A 24,402-nucleotide genomic window follows, 5' to 3' on the forward strand; every position below is an offset into this window, starting at 1 on the left:
AAAAGTATAGTTACTTTCTTATTGCTTTTAAAATACAATACAGCATTAGATGCAATGCTTGGTGAAAGAATGTTTTTATGGTTTTGCTGCACGTTGCACATATTGATTATTTGATTATTTTGTATTGAATTACATACAAAATGAATAATTAATAATAGTTTAGAGGTCTTTTATTTGTTGCTTTATGTATGTTCGATAATTCAATTTTCTCGGGGTGCAATACTGTATTACAGTAAGTATAAACACGGCTTTTTTCAGGACACAGACTTACATAGACTTAAATAACATTGTAAAAGTAATAAAGGTTGGTGTGCCGCCTTGTCGATATATATGTAATTTAATTTATATTGTTTATATACAAACAACTGTATTTCCTCGCATACGGAACATATTAAGTACATGCGTGAAAGAATCTCGATCAGAAAAAAGAGTGTTTAAAACATGTGTTTCATATGTCGACGGTCTAGTGCTATAAGGGCGTAAATGCATTTTTGCAAGTTTCGGGAAATTGAAAAAAACTGTCTGCAGACTTTGATCCTTTTTCAATCATGGTAAAATTTGGGACACACTTAGAAAATCTAATATCGACTTTTTTAAAACATCTTTTAAATTAAAATAGCCCACCACCATAATAAAAATTCACAAAATCCGTATTATGCCCTTTTAATATTTACATTTTTGTGCATCAGCCAATAATTCTAAAAAGACGTAACTAGCAGTTTCGCTCTTTAAAATTGTTACTCGGACTTGGCTAAATAGGGCGTAACTACCATATATGCCCTTTTTTAGATTTTAGTGTATTCATTAATTATCAATACAATTATACAATTGTTTGTATCTATAACAATAATGAATTGTAATAAGTGACCGTTTTAAACTATCTTTAGTCTTTTAACCTATGACATTGTATGTGAAGGTTACATGACAGATAAATAAAACAATACTAAAGTCTTGATTTTTAATGTTACATAATTATATGACTTAGAATAGTCACTGTGTTTCATTAAATTGACCTTAAATCTTTTTTTCTATATTGAGGCATGAATGAATGATATATAAGATACACATGAAATATAATCTTCGAATACCCATGAAATATAATCATCGAATCATGTATATCATGTATACATATTGTACTCAGGAATTTGAATTACTTTAATACAAACTGCCAAATACAAGCTTAAAAGCACTTGAAACTTTGAAAGAATACACTATTTATACTACTAACAGTTTCAAATTCAAATTTTATTGTAATTAACAATCAACTTTAGATCAACGACATTATGACTAGGCAATGTCAACTGTATTTAACATTAAAGTGTCTGAACTCCATGTCGCAATACAATTGTCTATTCCAGTCACACAGTGTTGTCCAATAGCCCAATGTACAATAAACTTCGTTTTTATTTAAATAAGTTTAATTAACAGATTTCCAATGAACTAATTATTAATATTAGCTTTTATGTAATCTGGGTCTTTTCGGCCATTTTACAAGCTTGACATGCACGATGTCTCCTGTCATCTCAGAATGATTTCGGTGTGGATTTTGTCAGCTTCTAAAGTTTTTTTTACTGCAAAAAGACACGTTGTTAAAAATATCAGGTTTCTTTGTTGCCACATGAAGCTGTAGGGGTAGAATATACATTCTTTAACATTACAAAATTTTGAATGTTTATACAGACAATTAATTTAGTGCAATATCGTTGTTTCCTTTTTTAAAATTTCTGGGTCTATGGGAGGGGATATTCCTCCCACATCCACCTGACTATAGATAGGTACAACTAGAGGCCTTTATATTACGAAACATGCAAAGCGTCTGTTTGAATGCAATATTTCTAGTGATTCAGTTATTCAATCGGATGCAAAGTAATTAAACTTTGATTCAATTCATAGACGATGACTCAAATGATTTTTGTCAGCTTTTTTCCACGGGAAATAGACCTTGGATCCCCTTTTTCTACAATGCGTATCCTTAGAATGTGTCAAGGTATGTCCCTGACTCGTGACATAGAGTTCTAACGTGCGTAAATGTGACTGTCTGACTATCTGTTTGAACTAACGTATCAAAAGTCTTAAAAGGGCCTAACTACTAACTTAGGCTCTTAATTAAAATTTGAGAACGGTGTAGATATGGTGTAGTTACGCCTTATAAAATTTTCCTTTTGGACTCGATGCACTTACGCCCTACCTATCATTCATTTCGATATTGAAGCCAAATTAAATGCTAGAGTTAAGATATTTAGTCAGCAGGTGCGCGATGACGTTCTGCTTCGAATGGCGTAAAAACATGAAAAAGGGCGTAAGTACGACTTACGTCCTTATAGCACTAGACCGTCGATGTGTCTTATATGTGGCGTGGTAGTTCCTAAAATATAAATGTATTATTTGTAGTTTTATGTAATTTAACGCGCAATAGATATATATATCGAACATATTTTTGTACATGTACTTTTATGTAAGTGTCATTTGTGCACGGCTTACCCGCGCAACTGCGTAACAACTTAACAGACTTGACTTTTGTTTACCATTCATGCTCTTGAAGCGATGTGGACACTTTCAAAAAAGTATTTTAAATTTATCATCATCACAGTCATCGGTGTGAATCTCGGACTGCTTATTTTGAAAGGGGACAGCGAAAGGGGTTAAAATACCTTTGAATCTAAGGAAATTCAAAATTAGAGCTTTAACAAATAAAATGTATGCATAGTATTAGGGGCAACATTTTTAGCAGTCACCTAATAATGGTATATGGCACAAAGTACAATATATTTGCACGAAACATGACGTATACATAAATTAATTTTGCATTTTAAGGGCGTGTGTTTTATGACATTAACAAATGATATGTGGTAAAAAACATGTGTTCTATGCCATGAACGTAAGGTATGTGGCACAGAATGCTTTTGACACGTGAATGTTTTCTATAAGACAAGAATATATGATTTATTGCACGTGATGGTTAACCGTATAACACCATTCTGTACAATAATGCACGTGAGCGTTATATTTGACCCGTAAATGTATGTTTTATGACACAAACCTATGATATATGGCACATACATATAAATATTGCTAAATCATATGACATAAACGTTCATTTCATGCTTTCCAGTGTTTTATTGTAAAATATCAGATGATTATATTCTGATAAACCACTAGTGAAATTTATAAAATATAATTTTCACTGTAGCCGGACTATATCTGAATGCGGATGAAAAGAAAATTAAACTAAATGGAATAACAGGCAGAAAAAAATGCCGTCATACGTAAATTTTGCTTCTTTAGGAAAAGAAAGTCGATGCCAACATACATCATGTTAAAAATGTAACAAAATGAGAGAAATTTAACAGAACAATATTTCAAAATTGATGGTGTGACGTCATGATGTGATGACATCACAAAGGAGAATGCGCGACGTTACGCGGCAAAATCAGTAAAATACTTAAAATCACTTACAAAGCATGAAACAAAAAGAAAATTTATTTGTTTTACATATAAGATTGTTCAAAATATATTTCATTCGTGAACACCAGCTATTATATTTTCACTCGTGGCTACGCCACTCGTGAACATATTGCATCTGGTGTTCACTCAGTGAAATTATATTTCAATCTTACATGCAAAACAAACAAATATCCTCTCTATTATATGCTGCGCAAGGACGTATGTTGTATGATAAGAAAGTATGATATATATTAATTGTATGTGCGCTATATGACACAAGTCTGCGTTAAATGATACGAACATGCGATATAATTATGACACATCATTGTGAGGTTTATCACATGAATCTGTAGTATATGGCAGATTAAATACGCGAAACAGTCTGTTAATCACATAATCAATCTATTGGTAGGACTTTTAAATACTGAAGCACTTAAAATAAATATATTTGCTATGAAAAGTATCGAATTATTGCGGTTTCTCAATTGCGTTAAAAACATTTATATTATCTGCATGATATTCAAGAAAGTACTTGCATGCTTTTCTCATAATGTACTGCATGTTGTAAGCATGTCGACTAAATCGGTGCTTGTCTTTCCTCGAATTTGCTTAAATAAAACACATTCTTGTAGTCACTTTTAAACTTTCGTTGAGGTTACTTGTAAATAAAATCTCACAGTTTGTTGAATTGAATCCAACTTACTTGAATGACTCTATATTTTTAGTTAACACTTGTTCAAGTTGACCCTAGGAAGAATCATTACCAATCAAACTCAACATTGAATTCAAATGTTACTGTTGTAACGGCATACTTTGATCTTGGAACATTTCGGAAAGGACAATCAGGAACATACTTTACGAGGGATATGTATCATAATTGGGCGAGAATTTTTCGACACGTCAAAAATCCAATGGTGATCTTGACAGATTCTGAATTTTTCAAATTACACATGACGGCTATAAGGAATGAATCTTTGATGTCAACAAAAATAGTCCTCTTAAAAAGGTCTTCATCCTGGGCGTTTCAGAATATCGATAAGATAAAGAAAATATTTGAATCTAGTACGTATCCAAAACACTATCCGAATACTGTTGTACCTGCTTACGTATGCGCACAACATGCCAAGTATGACATGGTTGAACGTGCGGCGAAGATGAATACTTTCAATACAACCTATTACATGTGGATTGATATAGGATACTTCAGAAACCGGAAATCAGAGAATAATTTTTACCTGTCCAAGCCACCCAGTTTTGATGACACAAAAATTGCATTCAATCTTATAAACTCGAAACTAAAATTCGACAGAAGTCCAGCAATAATCATGAAACAAAATCTTGTTTTATTAGGCGGAGGTTTATTTTTTGGTAAACGAGATTATGTAATTAAATTTGCCGCACAATTCGAGGATGCTGTTGATTTCTTTATATCACAAGGATTATCTAATACGGATCAACAAGTCATTTACGCCATGTTTTCAAAGACCGGAAGGAAAATTTTAAAACCGGAAGTAGAACTTCAAGTTTACACGCCACCACGCGATAATGACTGGTTTTACCTAGGAACAATAATGATACAGGAATAAAAGTCATCCCAATATACAAATGTATATGAATAAAGTGAATAGAACACTCACAAAAATGCTCATACACAGAATATTGTTATATAATAATGTATGGACAAAACGTATGTTATTCCTCCTTGATTTTATAATCAAACATTCTTACTCTGACAAAATACATACTTGCCTGTGCCTCTGACCTTTAAATAATAAGTAATTAAAATCAAAATTGTTTTTTATTTCTTGACTTCAAAATAAGCAATAAATTTGATCAATAAATCATTCTTTTTTGAATTTCCTAAGATATATTCAAAGAACTCTTTGCTTTTTTGTTTTCTGCATTTTTTTCTCCAAACACAAACTTACTAAGACCAAGCATGCGATATATACGGTTATTGATAAAATAGCTAGAAATTTTGCTTTTGAAACATACCGAGTTCATTTTACACAGGATTTGAACATTAAATTTTGTCAAAAATAATGAGAATAATAGAACTTATCAGGTACACTTACTTTAAGATGCTAAATAAGTATCTTATATATTACATGTATATGTTTATTGATGTGTTCATTTGATAAAATGATGATATATAATATGTATACATTTTTGGATATTATAGCATAAAATCGGCTATTTTCCCCTCTTTTGCCCATGTTATAACGGGACCAAAACCATGTGTTAACATAGTCACGCGCTCTTGTTATAGCCCGGTTTCATCTATGCGCAATACATACAGGGCCCAGTAAACAAACAAACAAAAATGACGATTTGGCCTGTTTGCCAAAGAGTCATGCGCTCTTGTTATATTGAAATTTATTGATTCGAGGGCCTCAGTCGCATATTCAAGTAACTATGCCGGAAAAACGGCGTATAGACATAGGTGCTAATCTTGGTTGTCGCCCTTTCTAAGAAACAGACAGTTGTCAATGTAAACAAATACAGTAGAATATACCTGTCATTCAGTTTAACACTCCGATTAACTTACAAAACTAGATAACACAAAATTAATATGAGAAACTGTTTTTTATTTATGTTAATGTTGATAAATGCTCATTATATTTCTTTAAGAGAATAATGCTTAGTGCCTGATTTTTTTATAAACTTGTTTGCTTGAAAAAAAACCCGATTCTGACGTCACTGATCTTTTTTCTACCGTCAATCTGAAATCATTCTAAGAATTTCTGAGGGTCATGTTTTGTCTTGGGTAGAGGGTAGAGTAACGTAACGTTTTATTTTTTTTCTTGAGATAATAAATCTCCAAAGGCCAAGCTTTGTTAAATCAATTAAAATTCAAAATTTCGTTTGGTTCCGAGAATTTTCCAAGTTGTTGGCCCCGGAAAAATGAAACGGATACGTAAAACATAGAATTGGATAAATACCGTCCAAGCACAAGAATTTAATGTAATTGTGTTTTGTATAAACTATACATCACGAATTTGTTTGAAAATTTTATGCTATAATAGCGTCAACGCACGTTTATTTCGTGTTATAAAGTCTGCAGAGTCCCTCGGAACTGTTGGAGCCCTCGCCAACCGTTCCTCGGGACTCTGCAGACGTTATAACACGGAAAAACGTGCGTTAACCCTATATTAATAAAGTATTTACAAAAATAATTGCCTTACTGAATGTTTTGATGTTTGTGTTAGAAAATGAGTTCACTTACCGAAACACGTAATGTTTGTTTAGAAACACAAACATCTGAAATCAGGTGTTCCATTTTTCTAGACTTACAACCCTACAAGAAATTGTTATATTTCATTGTTACCCAAGGAATACTAAAAATTCTATATGACTTTGCATGGAAAACTAAGACCTAACATATGCAAGTTAACCAGTTTTACTTCGGCCGAGTATGTTTTTTAATGATACTTCTTGTTAATTATATTCATGTATTCTGGTCAATTACATTACGGAGCAACTTGTTTCGGGCATTTTTACATATATTTGGACAAATCTGTTGTGACTATCGCACAATACCCCGTGTTATTTTTAAAATTCTTGCGTTACTTGATAACAACTATATCTTGAAATATAGAACAATTTCAAATGGCCATTTAAATGGGCATGACAGAGAGCGAAAAAAAACCAACAACAAACACGGCAACATTCCTTTAATAGTGTAATAAAATTTCAAGTGTGAAACTTTCAAGATCAGCAAACAATAAACAAAAAATTAAGAAAGGGCTATATGAAGGAAAAAGGAGGGAAAGCGGAACAATACAATATTCTACATATATGAGGACAGATCTAGTGTAACTTTCCCACAAAAGCTGTATTATTTTTAAAATTCTTACTTAATAGTCTTAATATACAAGATGACAAATGTGGCTTGAAACAATTTCAAAAGGCCATTCAAAAGGGCATGACAGAGAGCGAAAGAACAACGAATAAAAAACGGCAACATACCTTTATTAGTGTAATAAAACTTTGAAGATCAGCATACAATAAACAAATTAAGAAAGGGCTATATGAAGGAAAAAGGAGGGAAAACAAAACAATACAAGACAGTAAACAAATAAAGAAAGGGCTATATTGTAGTAACTACTCACAGATTGTATTTCACCCAAACACTTTACTAAACACCAGTTAGCTACACTATATATATGCTCATACATGTATATTACATTTTGCTGTTTTACACAGTATAATATTTAAAAAGTTTCTGATATAACTTTGTCTTTTTTTTAATCTCTAGATACAACAAAAAAAACTTTGAGTGGAAAAAACTAATAATCAGTTCTTTAACATGACAGAACCAAAACAAAAAAAGAATAAAAAGTCAAATAAAAGGTTACTGTACATTAATATAATTATCCTTCAAATTATCATATGGAAACTAATTATCTATGGACAGACATTCAAAAATGCAATACCATGTTTAGTCATGAAGAATCATCACGCATGTAAAAATCAGTATGCATGTATTCTCAAATGTCATATTGCAAGTTCCATCGTTTAAAATACATATATTTTTTTTCTCCGGCAAATATATATTCCCCATTGTGTGCATTGACACAATACAACTGAATATACAATCATCTTAACACCTTACATCTCAAGAATGTATTGCGTATGTCATACAATTACTTTTTCGACTATCACACAAATCATACATAAATGAATTTTTTCCAGTATGTATTCTCATGTGTTGTTTAAATGTACTAACTACCTTAATGTATCTTCGCACAACTCACATTTGAATGGAATTATCCAGTTAGTGTTCCTTTATTGGTCTTTATGTATCAAAATGAATCATAATTATATATCACATTACATGTCTTTCACTAATATGTTTTCTCATGAATTGCTTAGTTTTGCTCATTGAACAGAAAGAACCATTGCAAAGACTTTCTGAAAATGTTTTTTCTGTTATATGAATTCTAATGTGTGATTTCAGATTACCTTTTAGTCTGAATGCTTTATCACATACATCACATTTATATGGTTTTTCTCCTGTATGTATTCTTATGTGTTCTGTCAAAGAACTTTTTTGACTGAAAGTTTTATTACATTCATCACATTTATATGGTCTTTCTCCAGTATGTATTCGTATGTGCCGTTTAAGTTTACTCTTTGAGATGAAAGTATTATTACATACATTACATTTAAATGGTTTTTGTCCAGTATGCATTCGCATGTGTCGCTCAAGTTTACTCTTTGAGATAAAAGTATTATTACATACATTACATAAAAATGTTTTTTCTCTTGTATGTATTACCATGTGTCGCTTAAGATTACTCTTTGAAATGAAAGTATTATAACATACATCACATTTAAACGGGTTTTCTCCTGTATGTATTCTCATGTGTCGCTCAAGATTACTCTTTGAAATGAAAGTATTATTACATACATAACATAAAAATGGTTTTTCTCCAATATGTTTTCTCATATGTTCTGTCAGATGAATTTTTTGACCAAATGTGCTATAACATTCGTCACATTTAAATGTTTTTTCTCCGGTATGTATTTGCATGTGTCGCTTAAGATTACTCTTTGAAATGAAAGCACTAATACAAATATCACATGTATATGGCTTTTCTCCTGTATGTATTTTCATGTGTTCTGTCAGAGACCATTTTTGATTGAATGTACCATAACATTCATTACATTTAAATGGCTTTTCTCCAGTATGTATTCTCATATGTGTCTTTTGATTACACTTCAGGCTGAATGAACTATCACACACATCACATTTGTAAGGTTTTTCTCCAGTATGTATTGTCAGGTGTCGATTTAGACCACCCTTTTTGGTGAATGTACTATCACAAAAGTTACATTGAAATTGTTTTTCTCGGGTACGTTGTTGTCTCACGTGTCTATTTAGGTTACTCATCCTGCTGAATTTGATATCACACAACTTGCACGTAAATAATTTTTCTCCAGTGCGCATTTTGCACTCGTTTTGAGATAGATCAAAATCTCATATAAAGTCCTAAAAAAAGCAAAACATTAAATACACTGAAGGCATAACTGGATTTAGATCATGAAAAACCTTACCAAGTGACATAGACGGAAGAGGGCAACGCATGACTTTTTTCTTTTTTAAAAAGCAAAGAAATAAATGATTTAAACAAATCTTTAAAAAGAATGTTAAAGAAAAATGTTATTTTCCTCCTTTTTATATAGGTTTGTCCAGTCACCCTCGTAATATTTTCCAAATATGAATTATTCAGGTTTTTTTGCTTTATAACTGTAGCCGTTTAACGGCTACTTCCCCAGCTGAAAAAAAATCCCCTTGAGCTAAAACATTCCCCTTGATCTGAATAAAATCAACTATTTAAGCTTGTTTGTTTAAAAAATCACATTTTTTGTTCAAATAGTTCAAATTTTTATGGGGCCTACAGTGTTTGATTGATTGTCCTGCAAATAAGAAGTCCAATTATGCCGCCGATCGGCAACCCTCTCCCTTACGCTGATCAAATCTCTAATCATTCTGTCTTTGTGAAAATTCCACTCAAAATATGCAGAAATTTGTAAAAATATGTTATATTATTTATTCTTATAGATTTCAATCATTGTCTGGAGGAACATGGAGTTATATTAATACCAAATATCGGCAAAATAATCTAGTATCACATAATTTCGCGACCTACTTCCTGTTTGATTTTCGTCTGGAATTCGGAAAGGAATTCATGAGTTAGTTTAAGTAAATAAATTACAAACATAATATAATCAATTAATTTTTATGCATTGAGTGTCAAAATGTCATTTGAGAATCAACATCTAATTAATTCAGCACTTTATTCAAACAGAAAAGAAAAATGTTATTTTACTCCTTTTTATATAGGTTTGTCCAGTCACCCTCGTAATATTTTCCAAATATGAATTATTCAGGGTTTTTTTGCTTTATAACTGTAGCCGTTTAACGGCTACTTCCCCAGCTGAAAAAAAATCCCCTTATTTATTCTTATAGATTTCAATCATAGTCTTGAGGAACATGGAGTTAAATTAATAAAATAAATAAGGGAGGTGTGTGAGAAGTTACAGCAATGTTGAAGCTTCGAAACCCCAAAAATGATATTAACTCAAGTGATTCCAAATTAAATAAAGTGGCTTTGTATTTAAAAGGAATCCAAGGTTTAGAAGATGGTTTTGACATCTGAACTGTTTGCATTGTTCATGACCCACCTGAGTCGGAGCCTGACGTTTGCTCCATGTTTTTATTGTTTATTTTACAGTTATTTATTTATTTTCATAATGTAAGAGATTTTTCCCAAAAATGTCATTTTTCGCGCATTTTTCCCCAATTGAAAGGCCAGGCCTTTTCCCCAAAATTGAAAAAAAAACCCTGTTATTTATTATTTCCGTAATGAAAATGAAAAAGTTACCGCAAGATGATTTAATTGTAAAGATTGCATTTATCACTGATTATAAAAATGCTATGCTACCGCATTAATACAACACTAAATGAAGTGTTGAAACAAATTTCTTTTTGTATATTGACAGGAAAATTATGTTCACTATATACAAAGATTATCACGTAAAGAAATAATTAAGTAAAAAATTTCTTACCACACTATTTCGTTTGTCAGCTCAACTTAATGGCGGGTTACTTTCAAAGGGCAATCACTCATTTATAAATGACAATTCGTCCCATGCCAACTCGCTTTTTTGTTAATTCGTCACTTCACTTTAATTCCGCATCAAGGACTTTTGAAATCACTAATTAGACTTTGCCACTAGTATGCACCCAGGCCAGTTTGTACCTTCATACAGTGGTATATAGAGGTAGGTCTGAAATAATTACGTTTAAATTATTTTATATCAGACAACAATTTAGCAAACCACGAAAGAATAATATATGGAAGTTGTTGGTAAACTTGTGTGAAATACGTACATGCTCGGATATTACATATACTTATATAACAGATATTATTATGTTCTAGAAATAAACATCAATTAATGTTCATTCTAAATCATTTTGATCTTAATCAACATTTTTTCAATAAACTTTTAAAAGAAAATGAAACGGATACATGTACATCTCTATGTTTTTTAACAATTCATTTGTATTTCAAAATAAAATTGCCCTTTTATTCCTATCTGCTTCAAAATTGTGTTGTCTTTACTGTTCAAAACAAAATAATGGAATCAACATACTTTTACCGTTAATACTTTTTCATATAAACGTTGGATGAGGTGTAACTTTTAAAATACACTTTTTAAATATATCCTTCCGGTCTTGAAATAATGACGATTTGAAAATTATGTTGATCCGATGAAGAAACTATGACGGCTTTTCCGAATTATGCAGCGAATTCAATCACGGCCGGCGTCATTTTCACCTAGAAATTAAGTTCAGCAAAGAAAAACAGCGTTGATGCATGATTCATGATGGTTTCTAGATTTCAAATTCCACCATATACATTCTTTGACCAGAGTTGGCACTGTATAGCCCAATAATAATCAGTTTTATCTAGAAACAAAAAGAACAACTTTTAGCAATTCAAACACTTCATATACGTCTGAATAAACCATCAATGCTAACATTATATATATTTTTCTTAAATAAATTTACCAGTGCATTTTGGCATTTTTCCTTATTGCGTTGACGGAATGCAATGCCACTTTAAAATGTATATGTTGTTGTTGTTTTCATTGCGAGACAGAATGACAGAGACAGAGTGGTTAAGGTCGATGACTTCAAACCTCTGTGTTAGAGACCTTGGACTCTTTCATGTGGACTAGCTATCCAGATGTTAAGGGACTTCGATGACTCTACTCAGGTGCCCGCTTATGCTTTGATTAATACTATGAGGGGCACCTGAGGTCTTCCTTCAAAGATGGAAATTCGCCATATGACCTATACAGTGTTGGTACGGCGTACATGTAATCGCCCCCTAAACATCGGTTTATTATGAAAGGGAAGCAAATCCGTACTCACGGCATATTCACGATAAATTGAGTTGTTTCCCTTAGATTAAGGACAACTGTATTTTTTCTCATAATTCTGAAATACTATGTTGCAGTGCAAGGTCTACCAGTTTGTTCCCTTGAATATTTTATTATTTTTTCAATACAATATATCTATTTAGATAGATATTGGTTTATCCAAACTTGCACACAAAACAGCTTTTGTTAAACACGAGATCCAAATTAAGCAACAAAAAGTATGTGAATAAATCCAAAGCTCTGTATGCTGCCTACAATCCATGTAAATAGACTTAAGAATCAAGGTTCAATATGAAAACTAATGCTCCAGATGCCAACTATACATTTTTTGTGCTGTAATTCATTATTTAATTTTTGTTGTTGTTATTATTATTTTATACCGTAGGAATGTTGGCCAAACTAAGCTTATTTTGTATGTAACGATGCTGAAGTTTCCTCATTTATTATCAAATGTAAATTTTTGGTCTATTAAATGTCAATATGAAAAGTAAAGAAAATGAATATCATTTTTTAAGTATGTCCTTTTTACGGACAGCTTTTCTTACGTCATGGGTTTATGAACGACATAAATATATATATGTGCTCTAACTACGTGTATTATCTAAACTATAATATATGATACATGTGTTTACATATCAGTGTCCGTGATGGTAGTATATATATGATCTAGGGAACTCTCTATTATAAAGGAGCTGTACGCACCTAGAGTATCATGTTATGTACAGTTTACTCATCATGATACATCTTCCATCTTTTACAAAATTACTGTTATATTTAAACATAATTTTATCATAAGTATAACCGCATAGATTATTTGAATAACGCTTAAATAAATTCAAGGAAGAAAAACTTTATATTAGATGATGATTACAGTAACATGTAGTTAATAAATGTTCATTATCATGAGTCGTTTACAACATGTACTAATCATGATTCATACTGTAAATTTCTTCATTACATACAATCACTGTCTATTTACAAGTCTGTTACAGCACGTGGCTTCACCTTTCTGCCTGCGCGAGTGAAATAATTAGCATTATCCCCACAGGCTGTTTATTGTTATCGGTACGCTCTGACCCTACGTCAATCATTTTGTCATTAACTGACATTTCAAGGCCAGAATTCAAAGCACCATGTGTCAATAAAGGCGATCCTATAGATTTCAACAAATCTTTACAATTTCTGAGATATTGTTGTCCGTTTTCTGTTTCAACAATATAGGACCTATCGCTGTGATTTTTTATTACAACATCGGGACTGGACTCCAGAACTTGTCTAGACGTTGAATTCTAGCGGAATCTCCAACGGGGAGACAGAGGTTTAGCATTTTTATCATAGTAATGCTTAGATTTGACCTTGGATTCTCAGGGCTTGGAATCAAAACTGCGTTGTATCCTACAAAATGTAAACAAACACCGCCATCTTTGAGCGAAAAATGTATGTTTTTGTTTATAACTGTTTTTGTTTGAAATGACTGAAAACCAAATATATGTATTAACACGCTACACACATTATTTTCCGATTCGTTCGGTATATGTTGCTTGCACAACTTTTTTGTAAAACAAAAGTTATAGCGAACTTGCAACACGAAGCGGGCAGAATTTTTATGAAAATGTGTGGATACGACGCATTTCATATTGCTTTATTTGTCGTTTTTTCCCTTCCAACCAATTGTATATTCCTTTTCAAAGTTCACCATAAACTTTAAAACATAATTTTGGATCATTTACTAAACTTTCATTAAAAAGAGATGTTTATTTTTCAAGAAAATAATGATTTTTACGAAATGATACGACGCAGTTGAAATTAAAATATGATACGACGCAGTTGTATTTTCATTGCAGGTTGCATATTGGTTAAACTATTTAAATTATGTGCTAGGTATGCTAATATTATAACGTCCAACAACATTTCTTGTTTACGACTAAAGTCAAAAGCAGAGGTCACTCATTGGTTTCATGAAAATGGAAATGTAATACAATTCTATTAAGTCTGCATTTTTCGGTCGCATTTTATTACCTATCATAAGCATCTACAAATTCTGAAAAGCTGTATCAAATGCAATATACATTGAAACACGTGATCGCACACCCATATGACAAAGTGTTCTAGTGTTGCCTTAGCATGCTTATAAACTTGTTCCCATGAGTTCGAAATGGGAGTGATTACTATTTTTGATACAAAATTCAATATTCTAGTGTAACCTCTCCTGGGCCCTGTATTAATCAGAAATGACCCTTTTTTTTAAAAAAAGAGAAAGAATTAGGTCTCTCGCTATCGGGAGAGAGCTATGCGCAGATTTCATGCCTACCTTTGTTACTTGTAATTAGTAATGATTTCCTTCAATATCGTTATTACTTATGTCCTTTACGTGCCGATTTTTTTGTATTCATTTTCTTAATAATCGGTGAGGACAGATGATATTTATTATTTGAAACTGAAATTTGATTTTTTAAAATTAAATCATAAATGGTTAAGCTACAATATATTTTTGCAAGTAGGTTATGCGTTCCATTTAGTCATTTTATGTTCAGCGCCGAGAACTTTACCGCTGATTTTGTAGTATATTGCATTTCTTTATCGCCGTTGGGAAAGGTCTACGGAATGTATTTTATATATTTGCACTTAAGTATCATTCTTCTCCATCAAAAAACATTCAATTTTCAAAATCGAGTCACATATGACACAACTGCAAATTATTTTGTAAAGAAGGTGTCCGTTTTGCAAAGGTATTTTAATCTGTGCATCGATAAATTTAATACAGATAAAGGGAGTCATGATCTTTCAACAGTAGTGAAGAAGTTTTAACAATATTGAACAGAAAATTTAGGTCAGATTATTGCACCGAATTTTCAAAAGACTACAGACATGACATCTTAACATACCTTCATACTAAAGTGTGATTTTTATTTGATAATGAATTGTCTGAAAAATTAAACACATTTTTTTCAGAAAATGACTTCACAGAGGATTACCCCCTGTTTACATTGAAAATTTCTCTGTTAGTCATACCGAAATAAGAAATTTAAATGTTATTCTTTTTTTAATTAAACAAGTAAATCAACAGAAAGAGAGAATACACATCAAACATCAGGATGGTTTGTAACTGGTTTATTCTAGGATCTACCGGTTTCGGTCTTTCAAGACCTTCATCATTGAATTAATAATAACTAAATCAAATATTTATTATCTTAAAACTTCACGCCAGAAGTTAATAAAAAGCTGCTTATCTGTACAGCTGACAAATTTTGTTGAAAAAACAAATCAGACAGGTGTGTCCGACCGAGGCCGAGCTGTTCATGTTTACTGAATTCAAATCACTTGAACTGAACTGCTATGAATTCGAAAACCACCAGGGACTTATTATTCTTTCATGTGGAAAACCTATCAAGCTAGTTTCAAAATGTCGATGGTTCTCTGCAGGTGCAGCATTTTGCCTAAAATAATGCACAAAATATGAAAAACAAAATCAACAAGGAAAAGCGGCGTTCAATGAACGCAACCCCCATATGACCCAGCAACAAGAACCAATGGCAAAGAGCCCAGGCGGACCCCAAACATAAAAAGGACAGGGCAACGACACGTTAATCATTAAATGATAAATAATTTGTAACTGATTAGGAATTCAAAGAATATAATAATAGGCCCACAAAGTCTTTTCCCTTTACAAACTTCGTCACAGGTCCACATAGTATAATGTTTAACAATACCGTTAGTAAAAAAAGCTTTGTTAGAATTACATGCTAGAAAGGTAACTTTTACAAAGTCGTACCTGAGGTCCTCGCCCGTAGTAAAGCTAATGTGTAGAGTGAAAGTTTGAAAAGAAACCACAAAAAAGTAGTCATTACGCATAACATGCAGAACCACATTTAACTTAGAGCGTATCTTGCCAAAATGAATTCAAGTTCATAGATTTCTACATTTTTTTGGCGAAAAAAAATAGGGATAGCATTGAACATACAGGAAAATATAAGAAATTATTTCAGATATTATGATCAATTAGGTAACATGTTCATGTTGTACTGAAAAGTAGCTTCCGCAATGTAAACTTTCAAATAATATGTTATATTGGACATGACACAATGTATTCTTAATAATCAAAAGCAACAGAACATTGCTATACACCTCAAATGATCTGGGGTTTTTATGCCACCGCAGCATCTGCGATGCGGTGGCATATAGCGATTCACCTGTGTGTGTGTGTGTGTGTGTGTGTGTGTGTGTGTGTGTGTGTTTGTTTGTTTGTGTGTGTGTGTTATATAGATTATATAGTGAACTTAAAAAATCTTCTTGTAAAAAACCACTATTCCAATTTCAACCAAACTTGGCAGGATTGATCCTTGGGTGAAGGGCTTCCAAAGTTGTTCAAAGAATTTCATTCCATACAGAAATCTGGTTGCCATGGCAACCAAAAGGAATTATAAGAACACATTTAAAAAATCTTCTTGTAAAGACCCAAAAGGCCTAGAGCTTAGATATTTTGCATAAGGCATTGTCTGGTAGACCTCTACCAAGATTGTTCAAATTAAAGCCCTGGGGTCAAAATCGGCCCCCGCCCCAGGGGTCATTGATTTTCACTATATGTACATATAGTAAAAACTTAAAATACCTTCTTGTAAAGACCCAAAAGGCCTAGAGCTTAGATATTTTGCATAAGGCATTGTCTGGTAGACCCTTACCAATATTGTTCAAAATTATAGCCCTGGGGTCAAAATCGGCCCCGCCCTTGGGGTCATTGATTTTCACTATATCTTCATATAGTAAAAACTTAAAATGCCTTCTTGTAAAGACACAAAAGGCCTAGAAGCTTAGATATTTTGCATAAGGCATTGTCTGGTAGACCTCTATCCAGATTGTTCAAATTATAGCCCTGGGGTCAAAATCGGCCCCGCCCCGGGGGTCATTGTTTTCTTATATGTATATTAGTAAAAACTTATAGAAAAAAAACGTAAAAAAATTTCTTTCTAGTAGCAATTGACAAATGCTAGAGGTTAGATATTTTCCATGAAACATTGTGAAGTGAACTTCTAGCAAGATTGTTGAAATTATAGCCCTGGGGTCAAAATTGCCCCCGCCCCGGGGGTCATTGATTTTCAATACATACCTATAGTAAAAATAAAAAAAAACTTATTGTCTGAAGGTACAAGGCTTAGAGCTTTAATATTTGTTAAATGATATCATCTATAGGTACTCTACCAAAGTTGTTCAAATTTTGCCTTTAGTGTCAAAAACTAGTCCCGCCCGAGGGCTATAGGTTTTCCTTATATGTAATAGTAAAAACTTAAAAAATCATCTTCTATAAATTAACAAAAGGCTAGAGTTAAGATATTTTGCATGAAACATTATGTAGTGAACCTCTGACAAGATTGTACAAATTATAGCCCTGGGGTCAAAATTGGCCCCACCCCTAGATTGATTTTTACTATGTACATATTAGTAAAAATTAAAAAATTTCTTGTCTGAAGGTACAAGGCCTAGAGCTTTGATATTTGGTATATAATATCTTCTATGGGTCCTCTTCTAAAGTTGTTTTAATTATGCCCCTAGTGTTAAAATTGCCCTGCCCCCAGAGGCGATAGTTTCCTTATATGTATAAAAGCAAAAACTTGAAAAATCTTCTTCTCTGAATTGATAAAGGCTAGAGGTTAAATATATGGCATATGATTTTGCGAAGTGAACCTTTACCAAGATTGTTCAAATTATAGCCCTGTGGTCAAAATTGGTCCCCGCCCCGGGGTCATTGATTTTCATTATGTACATATAGTAAAAAAATAAAAAATATTTTTGTCTGAAGGTTCAAGGCATTGATGCTTTGATGTTTGCTATATTATATCATCAAAAAGGTCCTCTACCAAAGTTGTTCAAATTTTTCCCAAGGTGTCAAAATTGGCCCTGCCCAGGGCAGTGATTCTCATTATGTACACGTAGTAAAAACAGAAAATAAAACAAATGTTTTCTGAATGGGAGAAAGCTACAGCTTAGATATTTGACTTGAAATGTTGTTTCGTGGACCTGTATCAAGATTGTTTTGAATTAAACTCTTGGGTCAAAAAATGTTGCCTTGCCAAGGGACAGTGACCTACTTTCTTGTTTTTGATGTGCAGCAATTGAAATTTTGACCATGTGTACAGTTTTTGTTGTAAAATTGAACTTTGATATCAGGTGACCTAGATTTTGATGATGTGACCTACTTTCTTGTCCTTTGGTGTACAGCTATGAAATTTGAACCATGTGCACAGATTAAGATGTTAAGTGAACTTTGATTTCATCTGACCTAGATTTTGACAAAGTGTCTTACTGTGTTGTCCTTTGATGAAGTCATGAAATTTAGGCTGTGTGAAATATGACCTTCACCACCAAATTCACTAGACTTGAGTGCATTGATATATTCATACTCTGATCTATTATTGAGTTTACAATAGATTTAACCACTAATCTGATAATAAGAATAAGATAGGTCAGGGATCTTTGCATTATGACAATCTTCAAAATTGTCTAGAAACAAAAAAATCTGTTCCTACACTACTATTTAGTGTTGTATTAATGCGGTGGCATAGCATTTTTCTCAAATGCAATCTTGTTTTATCTAGCGCAGGTGATTATTCCATAAAATAGAAATAAATTGCCAAAATTATGCCTGTTGAAAAGACTGCCAAAAATACAACTGCGTCGTATCATATTTCATTTTCAACTGCGTCGTATCATTTCGTAAAAATCATTATTGTCTTAGAAAATAAACATCTCTTTTTAATGAAATTTTAGAAAATGATCCAAAATCATATATCAAAGTTTATGGTTAATTCGGAAACAAATATATAATTGATTTGAAGGAAAAAACGATAGATAAAGCAATATGAACTGAGTCGTATCCACACATTTGAAACGGATAGTCTGGGATTTCAGAGCTGATTAATGGCTCCTTCTGTTGCGATGACCTGTATTCCAGACAAATCTGACATTGATTTACCATTTCAATTATATCATTTGAAATTCCCGGCCAAAACATTATTGACCTTGCTCTACTAAGACACTTTCCGCACCCAGATGACTTGAATGCAGCACCTTTAACATTTCAGATCTGAGTGACCTGGGCATAACGATTTTTCTCCTTTCATTATTAAACCATTAACCTCAGATAACTTATCCCTATAGTCCCAAAAGGCAGCAATTTACTGATGGCAAGCCTTTTTGTACTTAGGCCAACCAAACTTTATTGTTTGTTGTAATGTACATAATTGTTCATCACTTTGAGGCTTTTGCCACGTGAATATAGTGTCCTTATGCAATAACTCTCTCATAGGAGCGGTCATGGGTTTATGAACGACATAAATATACAAGTAAAATGGTTTCCTGCGGGGAACATTTTTAATGATATTAAGATATTTCATTTAACTATATCAACATTTTTTTATTTTTATTTTTTTTTTTTGGGGGGGGGGGGGGAATAAATAATCGTTTGTATCAGGAATATAGATCAATATAGGAGAAGGTCTTCGGAAACTGATGACCTTTGATAACCGGAGAAGGTCGAACATAAAACAATTATTTCTTTTTGTAAGAAAATGATAAAATAGGCCTACCATTTTATGAATAATTCCGAGCAAAATAAATAAAAAAAAAAAAAGTAAGCACACAAGTTTACGCAAAAAATATCTCTATTTATTATGGCAGATGCCACTACGAATATTTTAATTTTGTAAATTTTCAGTATAAACAATTGTTTGTAAAATTTCGGAGACATAATAAAGAAACATAGATAATTTTAAAACACATCATTCAAGTTTTTCCACCTTAAACGGTAACATTATTATAGAAAATTAGAAATATCACGTAATGGTTTTTTGTTCTTAATTAGGTGTAATTCTGACTTATTCCCTAAAGGATTATCTGTAACGTACCGACAAACGGTATTTAGCCAGGTTATCGAAAAGGTCAATTAACCAATCATGTACGGTTTACAGATCCCATGCTCCTCCTTGTACCGAAAACAGGTCACGTGCTCCTCCATGCCTCAAAAGTTAAACGCGTACCGGATAAATGTGCTCTAACTACGTTTATTATCTAAACTATAATATATGATACATGTGTTTACATATCAGTGTCCGTGATGGTAGTATATATATGATCTAGGAAACTCTCTATTATAAAGGAGCTGTGTAACACCGCACTTTGGGGTCAAACGCACTTTGGGGTCGAACCCCAAAGTGCGTTACGCACTTTGGGGTCGGACCCCATAGTGCGTTACGCACTTTGGGGTCCAATTTCGACCCCCAAAGTGCGTTAAACAGGTACATATGCATTTTTCAACATCAGGCAAAACGACCGCACTTTGGGGGCCAGAGAAAAATTTATGTTCATTATGTTTTAAATTATATAGTGTAGTCAAAGCCAATGGTAAACAAAAATCAAGGTATTTAAATAGACACAAAACATTGTGCCCTGAATCAATAGGGATTTTAAATGGTCTTGATTAGTAAGTGAAGAACTTTCACAAAAATAAATCACCAAAAAAAAAGAATTTGTATCAATGCAGCACGCCTCCAGAATTCACGCTAATTTTCATGAAAATTTTGAAAACTCATTTGAAATGTATAATATTGTGGAATAACCAAAAAGGAAGCAATTTTCACATTATCAATGGCATTTTATAACTTACGTAAATTAATCCAAAAAGTTGTCAATATATATGCATAAATAGCCCTTAATGCGTTAGTAACGCAGTAGGAATATAGTTGTAAATATTGAAACCGCACATAACATGTAAAATATTACTTGAATCTTGAATCATTTTACATTTCCTATAATCGTAGTACATATTTCTCAAGTTTGATTTATTGAAAATTTTTGACTCATCTGGAGGCATGCAGCATTAAGCTTAAGATATGTTTTTTCTAAATTTTTCCATTTATTTTAAAATAATGTACACCTTTCATTAACTACATTGTTTTTAGCTAAATGCATCATTTTCCCGTTTGTTATTTACACATTTTACAGAAATATGATAGTCTTTGCATAGACAAAGGTATAAATTCTGGGTAATCTTAGTAAGACATTTCATTAAAAAACGGTTGTTACTGGGGGGGGGGGGGAAATATATACTGCATTTCATTTCATTCCTTACATATCTAAAATGGAGCTCAACATGGCACCAAAAGTTTTCAAGTAAATGACTGACAGAACGGGATATTTTTCGCAGCATCTTTAAACTTTAGGAATAGACGATTTCTGTACTAAAATATTTTGAACGGTGGGAAAAAAGTGACATTTGCATTTTTTTTTTCGTACATATTTTTGTTGTTTTTTTTTGTTTGTCATACATTTATTTTTAGTTTTGAAAACATACTTTTTTTAGTTTTGCATACATATTCTTTTTAAGTTTTGCATACATATTTTTTTTTAGTCTTGCATACATATTTTATTTGAGTTTTTGGTACATATTTTAATTTTATTTTGCTTTGTTTTTTACTTTTTTCGTTCATAATTTTACATGACGCCATTGGCAAAAAGTAGAGGTTTGGATAATTTACGCCATTTGTAAAACACCATTTTCAAAACACTTCGCCGTCTGTAATTTACAGTACCCCATTTGCAAACGACCATTTGTAAATACCAACATTTTCATTTTTTTGAGATAACACTTTTTAGTATATACATGTATATATACAGAGACATAGATATTATCTATGTCTCTGATATATACATGTACATGTATATACATGTATATATATATATATTTTTTTCTAAATCAGTGGAAATATAAGGACCTATTTAGATCTTTTATTGTGCATTATTGTAATACACCAGTCCATTTGTAACCACTTCCCTTGTCCCCGGGGGAGTGCGGGTTAAAAAAAGAATCGTGGTAATGTCTGCGTGTTCCGGGCATAAGGCAGGAATGTTATTATCTGAATATCCCCCGCAGGGCGAAGATTTTACCAGTGGTTCGGCTTGGTTTAAAGTCAATGCACCTCCCCCGCTATACTCAGGGGTGGGGTTGAGTGGTGCATATTCATTCACCAATCAACAGCCCTTTCCAAATAGACACTAATGATAATTAGTAGATATCAATTTTAAAAAAAAAATACACCTAATAATATTAAAATACATATGATTTAAAAAATGGGCCGTAAAAGGTCGGCCCGAAAACCGACTTGCGCGGCCCAAAAACGACTAGGCCGATTCCAAAAAAATGGCGCCGAAATGTGACCAAACTACTGTGCTAGTTTTATACTCAACTATGGGCTGTTATGGAGATGTAAAGGCTGTTTTGATTGGCTAAAATATGTTACGAAAAACCAAAATAAAAAATGTACGAAAAACTTTAATAAAATATGAAATGCAAAGCTCAAAAAAAAAAAATATGAATGCAAAACTGAAAAAAAATATGTTTGCAAAACTTTAAATAAAAATTTAAATGCAAATGTCACTTTTATGCCACCGTAATTCTTGTTATATGAAAAATTATTATTATTATTGGATATTTTAAAACCCATTAACTTCATGAGCATTTTGTGAAAAATGGGCTGTTTTCCATTGAAAAGTCAGCCGTTACAAGTTTTCAAATTGCTATAATACTATAAAAACTGCTTCATCACTAATCAAACTTGGCACAAATGTTTGAACTGGACCATTGCCCTTGCAACAACATTGCTCAGGCTTAAATTTTCTGTTACCATGGCAACGAGGGGACATCTCAAAAATTGCCAAAAATCACTATTTTGCGTTGATTTTTTTCCATCATAATTGATTTTCAAAGTGCCGTGCAACTTCTCACATGGGTTTTGAGATAAGAGTCAAATTGCTTTTCAGCGTTGGTTACACGTTACGCTTTATGATCAATCTGAGGTCATTTATAGCCTCTCACAAGCTCCAAAAATTTTTTTGGCGATGAGGGGACTCCCCCCCCTTCAAACCCCCAAGAACAGAAGGGGGCAAATCCCCCCTTCTGGCAACCCCCTGATGTATCTTTGGTTGGGGGGCCGCGCCGAAAAAGTGGGTCACTTTTTTAACAACATTTCTCAAAACAAAAACAAGTGTTGGGGGCCTAAATAAGGCATTTTTTCCACCATTTTGAGACAACAAAAAAGGGGCGGGGGTTGAAAAAGGCGTTAAAAGGCCCGTGTATACTGAAGTAATGGGTTTTATAAGTGGTAAAATTAATGAAACTTTTTTTATCACTTTAGCATTATTCCAAAGTATTGACCGCCATCTTGAATTCCACCTCAAATATTTCAATATCGAAGATCGAAAATAAGTCAGTTCTCAGTATTTAAGCAGAAACTCAGATTACACCTTTAGACCATCTGGAACCCAAAGTGCGTTGACATGTAGCATATTTAACGCACTTTGGGGTCAATTTCTCGATTTTGACCCCAAAGTGCGTTTGACCCCAAAGTGCGGTGCGAAGTTTAACGCACTTTGGGGTCGGACCCCAAAGTGCGTTTGACCCCAAAGTGCGGTGTTACAGAGCTGTACGCACCTAGAGTATCATGTTACAATTTACTCATCTTGCTACAGCTTTGACTTAATATTTTACTAATTATTATTGCCATTGGCTAAGTTTGTTTAAATTCAAATCTATTTTTAATTTGTCAACAAAGTGATATTATTAAAAAATTAGCAAAATACGTTTACAAATCTAACCTTTAGCTCGAAAAACTTCAGGCATGATTAATGTACTATAAAGTTAGTTAATTAATATATGTTTTTAATCAGCTAAATAGTTTCTTACTGTATAGTAATTGTCGATAGAGATTGATTTCATTATTTTATATGTGACTTGATTCTTTACTCTTTGTATTTGTACTGCTTTTGTTAAGTTTTGTATATGCGTTATATTGGAGATGAACATTTATATGTTTTTGCTAAATAATATATAGAATTGAATTGAATTGAATATAACAACATCTGTTGAAAGAGTAATTATTCCGGGCGATTGATTTGTTAATTCAAACGCGCCAAATTAAGACATTTGGTGCTGGAATTCTGAGTGACACTTCATTT

The 24,402-nt window shown here is 32.5% G+C and overlaps 2 protein-coding genes across 2 annotated transcripts; one reads left to right on the forward strand and one right to left on the reverse strand.

Annotated features, from left to right (window-relative positions):
• The first annotated feature begins 2,257 nt into the window (after window positions 1-2,257).
• Window positions 2,258-5,030, forward strand: LOC132732652 (uncharacterized). Its single transcript, XM_060719123.1, has 2 exons — window positions 2,258-2,299; window positions 4,170-5,030. The coding sequence occupies exons 1-2, from the start codon at window positions 2,258-2,260 to the stop codon at window positions 5,028-5,030; spliced, it is 903 nt and encodes a 300-aa protein (XP_060575106.1).
• A 2,657-nt stretch (window positions 5,031-7,687) lies between these two features.
• Window positions 7,688-11,080, reverse strand: LOC132732655 (zinc finger protein 888-like). The gene is made up of 2 exons (XM_060719127.1): window positions 11,020-11,080; window positions 7,688-9,439 (listed from the first exon to the last, which is right to left on the reverse strand). Exon 2 carries the CDS (start codon window positions 9,395-9,397, stop codon window positions 8,273-8,275), a length of 1,125 nt encoding a protein of 374 aa, XP_060575110.1. The 5' UTR covers window positions 9,398-9,439; window positions 11,020-11,080; the 3' UTR covers window positions 7,688-8,272.
• Between the last annotated feature and the right edge of the window lie 13,322 nt (window positions 11,081-24,402).

The sequence above is a fragment of the Ruditapes philippinarum genome, unplaced genomic scaffold (assembly GCF_026571515.1).
Source record: "Ruditapes philippinarum isolate M1 unplaced genomic scaffold, ASM2657151v2 ctg4610_1_1_1_1, whole genome shotgun sequence".
NCBI lineage: Eukaryota > Metazoa > Mollusca > Bivalvia > Venerida > Veneridae > Ruditapes > Ruditapes philippinarum.

Excerpts from the sequence above, each read along its gene's own strand:
- LOC132732652 (XM_060719123.1), top strand. The coding sequence starts at position 2,258 with ATGACGTTCTGCTTCGAATGGCGTAAAAACATGAAAAAGGGC. Across the intron at positions 2,300-4,169 it reads GTAAAAACATGAAAAAGGGC|TTAACACTTGTTCAAGTTGA; the intron begins GTAAGTACGACT and ends CTATATTTTTAG.
- LOC132732655 (XM_060719127.1), bottom strand. The coding sequence starts at position 9,397 with ATGCGCACTGGAGAAAAATTATTTACGTGCAAGTTGTGTGATATCAAA.